The sequence below is a fragment of the Dermacentor variabilis genome, chromosome 2 (assembly GCF_050947875.1).
Source record: "Dermacentor variabilis isolate Ectoservices chromosome 2, ASM5094787v1, whole genome shotgun sequence".
Classification (NCBI taxonomy): domain Eukaryota; kingdom Metazoa; phylum Arthropoda; class Arachnida; order Ixodida; family Ixodidae; genus Dermacentor; species Dermacentor variabilis.
In genome coordinates, this window is record NC_134569.1 from 180,419,595 (window position 1) to 180,426,742 (window position 7,148).

General features: G+C 49.1%; 1 protein-coding gene across 1 annotated transcript; it reads left to right on the forward strand.

The window, feature by feature from the left end:
- Positions 1–1,097: 1,097 nt before the first annotated feature.
- Positions 1,098–5,895, forward strand: LOC142571092 (uncharacterized). The gene is made up of 2 exons (XM_075679384.1): positions 1,098–1,433; positions 5,382–5,895. Exons 1-2 carry the CDS (start codon positions 1,118–1,120, stop codon positions 5,711–5,713), a joined length of 648 nt encoding a protein of 215 aa, XP_075535499.1. The 5' UTR covers positions 1,098–1,117; the 3' UTR covers positions 5,714–5,895.
- Positions 5,896–7,148: the final 1,253 nt, after the last annotated feature.

Here is a 7,148-nt window from a genome sequence, read left to right on the forward strand (position 1 = left end):
CCAGCCGTGCTCGCGCTGCCAGCACGAACAACAAACTGCGCAGCTGATGATGATATGTACGCATGAAGAAGATGTACAATAGATGATGATGTGTCGAGATGATGAAGATGAACGTCAGGGATGTGTTGCGGTCACAGTATATATATTCGGATAGCTAAGCTGGTCCATCAAGATCGCCGTTCGACAGCAACTTTTCGTCTCTTTACAGTACGTGGTTTATAACACGTTATGTTTATCGACGCAACGAGCTATGGAAAGAAGAATGATAGGTGTAACGTTAAGGGATAAGAAAAGAAGGATCGACATTTGGGCGAGTTGGTACTGGTTGAACATCTTGAAGGGGCAGCGCTGTCCTGTGTGTTCCTGCCTTCTGTCGTCGTTTTTTCGCGCTGCCCCTTCAAGATAAGAAAAGAGCAGATTGGGTGAGGGAACAAACGCGAGTTAATGACATCTTAGTTGAAATCAAGAAAAATAAATGGGCATGGGCAGGACATGTAATGAGGAGGGAAGATAACCGATGGTCATTAAGGGTTACGGACTGGATCCCAAGGGAAGGGAAGCGTAGCAGGGGGCGGCAGAAAATTAGGTGGGTGGATGAGATTAAGTTTGCAGGCATGGTATGGCCACAATTAGTACATGACCGGAGGAGGAGTAGATTTTAATGGAGAGAAAGGAGGAGAGGTCGGCCTGGAGAGAGTGTCTCTAGCCTGCTACTCCTCACTGGGGAATGGGGAAGTGGGGAAGTGGGGGTTGTTGGAGAAGTGTGGGAGAGGCCTTTGCCCTGCAGTGGGCGTAACCAGGCTGATGATAATAATGATTATGTTTTTCTTCATTCTTGTGTTCCGGTTTGCCGTCTTTCTGCTTGTTTGCCTTGCCTACAGTACAGATGTATTGCGTGCTTCGAATAAACAAGATTTAGTAAGACCTTGTTCCGTTTCGGTCTAGGTACATGTTTTTATTTGCGCTCCAATGCCAGAAATATCTACAAACTACGGCATCTGTCGACCCCTGTGCTGTTTTCTTTGAATGGTTTCGGGCATCTCACCTCTTCTTTCTTGTTTTCCAACCTGCATTAGCACGAGCCGCTGCGAAAAATGAAGAAGAAAGCAGAACGGGAATGGCGTCTGCTGAGGACGATCAGGAGCTGTCAATTGTCCACGTCGAGGAAGGCAGCGGCGAATACAGCAGCGGCACGGAACCGCTGGAACCGCCGTCAGAGGAGACTACTCCACCCTCTGCGGTGGCAGAAGGCGCCCCCGAAAGGGATGAGGTGGCTTTTCCGTACGGCGACTACCAGGTCCGTGAGAAGGAAGCCCGCTTCTTCCACGGTGTCGAGGTGCCGACGCGCGGTGTTCTGCCTTTCCTGCCCCCGGATGCCGAATGGGAGTCGAACCAGCGCAGCAGCGAGGTTTTCCGAACCACGGCGCGAGACGGTGAGCTCTGTCTGCTGATTTCCGACCGTAATTTCTTTTTTCGCGTGATGCCACTTGGAGAACGACACACGGGACGCTGCATTTGACTATCTTAAGAAATCTAGAGATTAGGAGCGGTGTCGATGGATATGCTCTTGCCTGTTGTAGCATGTTATGTATATATATATAATGTTCGCGCTGGTTCTTGAAGTCTCTTATCCGAAGGCCTTTAAGTGTCGTATGTGAAGTCAACCGCACACGGCGCAATCTGATAAACGTTGTATTTTAGTCAGTGAAACCGTAAAACACGTTTTTCGCGTGCACGCGTACGGGGTGGGAATATGAGTGTGGTCTGTGGATGCGGATATATTCAGGTTTTGCTCAGATCCCGTCGGCAGTAAGTAATGTTTTGCGGTTGACTATCGCTGTACCTTCGAGATAACTGATCATGCGAAATTTTGCTTTGGATCGCAACTTAGAGTTCGTGTTATCGTGTCTGGAGCCTCCTCCGTCCCGCATGTCATCTCACTCAAACATGCTCCAGAAATGTGAATCAATTGACAGCGAGATATTATTCCTTGTGGTAGCGCACCACTGTGCTTTTGTAGTGTATTCAATATATGAATTTAATATTTGTACTGAATTTAAAGCGGAAATCCAGAAATAGAAAATAGAGAGTGTTCGTTCCGTCAGCTCACCAGTCACCGTGCTAGCGCTCGTCACCAAGCTCTGTGGCAGGAATAGTGAATTAGGTTGGAATCGACAAACTTCCTGCCCTCCTGAAGGAAGAGCTGTGTCGCTTTGGCTGATTACACGGCATACAAGTAATCAGCTTCGTGCTGAAATATAAGTCCCGGTATCATCGTGGGAAAATTTCGCCACAAATCTCATTTCTGGTACTGTCAATCAGTGATGCTACATACCCCCCCCCCCCCTCGCCTCCCGTCTTTTCTTTAGTTTGAAGAAATTATATAAAATTTTATTGATAATATGGCACAGTTAGTCCTCTCAAGGGGATTACTTGAAGAGGCATCAATTGTGCGACAAATTGCCGAGGACGATGCCAATGGGGACCAGGCATCTAATTATTTAGTTATTCAGAGTGCTTCATGGACTCTAGTGTTCTAAAGGCATACTATGGATAGATACACATACAAGCGTTGGTTGCATGATGGCATACAGAAACAAAGAAAGGAAGTAGGTGCAAGTGCAATAAAGAGCAATATGAAAATTATATATATATGTATATATATATAACCTTGCGGGATTCCGCAGAACTACTACGTCAAACTCTTGCCTTTGTTTCGTGTTGGTCGACAAATTCGACTTCGCCCTGCCATCTGCTAGCCGCGTGGTTAGCTCAGGTGGTAGAGCGGCTGCCCCGGAAAGGTGGTGGTCCCAGGTTCGAGTCCCGGACGAAGACGAATTTTTCTTCAGCTGTAAGGCTTTTTAATTTCCGTTCGCATGATTACGCATGCAAAACAGTGGGGATCGGCGCAAAGCTCCTCCATGTTGTGACACGGTTGTTGCGTGCGGCGTTTAGTCTGAAAACGTAGTGGAGGCATAGGCAAACATGATAACTGTCCCCCCTTCACTCCCGACTGGCGAAATCAAGGAATGACTCCGTTGTGTGGCGTACGCGGCACGCATTATCTTGTTAAGGGTGATCAAGGAAAGAGAATTGGAAGGACAAACAAGAAAGACCATGTTGGTATCCACTGGTGCTGACATGGCTGCTTCCACCGGGACGAGCCATCCTACCGAACACAACATGGACGCGGTTACTGCAATGGCGGAGATGAATGGCAACGCCCCAATAGCGATGCAGACGGCTGTACACGGCTCGTCAGCCAGACCACCTACTTCCAACTGAGCCAACCTTCATAAACATCTCTCGGCGATTACGATCGAGCTCAGTGCACCATCAGAGATAGTCTTGTCGACGAAGGCTTCGAAATTGACGGTCTCGCGTCCGTAGCGTTGATGCTGGAAAATCAGTATCCGAATAATCGCCGGTGAGTGCGAACGTGGCGTCCGCTCAGTCGCAAGTGTTCTCAAGAAGCGTAAGTTGCATCCGTACCATGTTTGCCTTCACCAGGGCCTAAGCGAGATAATAATTGAAAGGCCGCTTGTCATGTGCAAATGATCAAAATTGACGAAACAAAGGAGTTCCTCTAGAGAGTAATTTGAACAGATGAAGCTCAGTTTTGCCGTAATGGCACATTGAATGTTCAAAACGCCCATTATTGGTACCAAGAAAATCCACACTAGCTGCCGTGACACAAACACCGAGTTCGCTGGAGTGTGAACTTGTGGGGTGGCATACTCGGGGACAGGATTATTTGGCCCCACTTTTTTCGGGAGGACCTGAATGGATAGAAGTGCACGCAAGAAATACTAAGTATTGTCGTCGGCAACTTTGTCTCCTATCTTCCCTTGAATGACATGCGCCAGCGTGATGAAGCACCCCCCCCCCCCCCGCCACCACATTTCTCCATCTCTGAAAAGAGCTGGTTGGACCGTAATTTTACAAGACAGTGGATCGGGCAAGCAGGAGCGATGTTTTCGACGTCGAGATCACCTGACCTTTCTTCGCTCGACTTTTTTCTTTGAGCCTACGTTAAATATCGAGATAATGTAACAGAGTCCGTTGACGTCAATGACATGAAGAACATGATAATAGCTGCCTGTGCGAGCATCGGCCCAGAAGTACTGCACAGAATTATAGCGTCAACGTGAGAGCTGTCTATGCTTTTCCGTTTCTGAGGAAGGAAAGAATATTCGACACTTTCAAGGCATTGACATCCTGATAGGTGTCGTGTTTCCATGAAAAGTGAGACTTGTGCAGGCGCACACCGACATTAAAGTAGGCGAACAAAATATATGTAACAACGTCTAATTTGCTGTTGTTGTTGTTGACGATGATTTCAATAAGAATTACAATATTTAAAAATTAGCCGTCATTTGCGTCACCCAGGCAAGAACAATGCCTGTTCGTCTAGACGCCGATACGCACGCGCATTGCCCACCGGCATCTCCGCGGGCTCCCTTATCTCGGCATGGCAGCTGCTGCCAGCAATACAGGCTGCGTGATTGCGTGTTTCGACAGCGGTTCCGCGTTCTCCAATAACCATTTCACCAGCTGAGAGTGAAAGGGAAAAAGTTATCACCCTTGCTTATGCCTCCGCCTTGTTTGCATACCTAAACGCTGCACGCAACAGCCGGATCACATGAGAGAGGAGCTTTGCGCCGATCTTCACTGTCTTGCATGCGTAACCATGCAACGGGAATTAGGATTTGCAGCCGGATATCTCGGAACACGGCCGTATGCTAGAAGAATTGTGTCAAGTGGAATTGGGTAGTATCACAACCTTCTCTTACTTTTCCATAGAAACATGCCAGCTTACTGCAGTCACTAAGAGGTTAATTATTCAATTTTATTTAATGGGCTGGCAGACAGCAATAATTATCATCTCACTTGTGTTCCCCTGGCCACATAACTTATCTGCATAGGTCTCCTGCACGTAACCTCCGAAATAATTTTGAGCAACCGGCCTTTTTTTAACGTGCATCCAATGCATGGTACCGGAGCGTTTTCGCATTCCGCCGCCGTCGAAATGTGGCCGCCGCGTAAGTGTAATAATGAGGACAGACGAGAACACAATGAACTATCTGGGGAGTGAAGAATGAGTTCAAAAACACAGTTAAGTAACGCAGGGATGATTCACTAATAACGGAACACCAGAATCACAAATCAGAACATCAGAACATCACAAATGGGTTCCAAACTTGTCAAGAGTAACGTATGGCGACAATGCAGTCAGGGTTGCCATGCCGTAGTTCGATCGCTCGTGGCAGAGCTGACGTGTTGAAGGCAGTCGCGTGTCCGAAGATAACGCTTATAACCACGCCGACTGTGCAACCTTCGCGAACCATAAAGTGTCTTGTGTGCTCCCTCGCTCCCAGCAGGTGCGGCCTCCCCTCGGCGCTTCAAGGCGCGCCTGTTGGTCGTGTCGGCCGCAGTGTCGTGCTCGCTGGCGGTGGCCGCCTGGCTCATCTACCAGCAGCTGGCCGAGACGCCCCGACGCTTCGCCGAGATGCGCGCCGATCAGACCGACTCCATCGTTGCCGACTACACCGAACCCGCTCTGTCGACGTTCGGAAAAGATCGGGACTCGGTGGATGCCGCTGTCGGTGGAGGCGGACCAGACCCCCTGCTTAACACCACCTTTGACGACCTGCACCAGCTCGGGGCCTGGAGGAGAGCGGTCGTCTCGGGCCCCAACGATCGGGCCCGCTAGGGCGCACTGGCGTCACTGCCTCGGTGGCGTCCCTGTACATACTCCCATAGCCCTTCGCCGCAATGAGGAACGCGAGCTTCGTCGGGGTCTTTTGGCCGGGCAGCGCATCGTACCAACTTCTTCGATGCAATGATTTGGAGGACGTTATTGTTTTCCAATTTTCTTCAGTTTAGAATATTGTGATCGACAATGTGCAATATATATAAACGAAGTTCTCTTGCATTTGTGAACTTTATTGCGCGGCATATTTGAATACGAAGCACGCCCTTATCTGACCAAGGGCACTGCATTGAAATATCATGCAGAAACGTTACGTGGTCCTTCTAGAGATCCTCCTGCTTTAGCCGGGACTCGCTGGGGCAGTCGACGAAGAGTTATGTCGGCGCGTCTGATGAATAAGATTTATATGCAAACTGCAGCCGCTGCCCGACAAGCACGCATCACCGCAAGGTCTTGAAACAATTACATAGGGATTGTAGCGTCTTATTCGGTGGAAGATGACACATTATTATGCCGCTGTGAAAGGTGCCACAAGCTATTTATGCATTTAGATGGTTCTGTTTCGCGCAGTGTTAAGCTCGCACAGTGTCCTACTAGAGAATGAGCGCGCCGAAAAGTTCCCCACGGCTGCTAGCAAACCGGCTTCAATACAGAAATTACATCAGCAAAAGCCTCCTTGGTTGTTATTGGCGGGAAAGAACGGCGTTTTTTGCCGTCATTGATGTTGTCCATCTACTACACGACCATGTCGGCGATCAGGGACGAAGCATATGCGGCTGCCGACAATAAAGCTCCTCCAGTGTCTCCTCCTGTGTCTCCTCCAGTGACTTTGGGAGTGGGATGAAGTACAGCCATTCAATCTGCGTTTAAATTAGTTGTATCTCAACGTCCGGGCCGATCACAGCAATGGCCACAAAAGCCCTACTTCACTTCTTGAAGGCGACTGCATGGACTGTACAAACGCCTATGACAGCTAGAAAACATTCCTCCGCGAGTGTGTGTTTAACTGCCGCTTTTTTCTATTTTTTTATTATTTACTTCCTATCCGTTCTTCCCCCTTCTCCTCCCCCAACTGTAGTGTAGCCAACTGTGCAGATCCTTGGCCGCCCTTCTTAAATTTCTCTCTTCGTTTCTCTCTCTCTGTCTCGTACTAGTACATGCACGTACGGGCGCCGACAAAAGTGGTATAACCACGCAGTCCACGCAGCGATAGCCGGAGCAACGGCAAACTGCATCGCAAGCCCATCTACAGGCAGCATCTGGGATCATGTCTGCCGATAAAAAAGGGCGCCCATCGGCTGTCTCGATCCCAGATGCCGCCTGTAGATGGCGTCGCGATGCAGTGTGCCGCTGCTCCAGCTCCCGCTGCGTGGACTGCGTGGAGTATACCACTTTTGTCGGCGCCTGTACATGTGTTCAATGTGCGTTCAGTAGT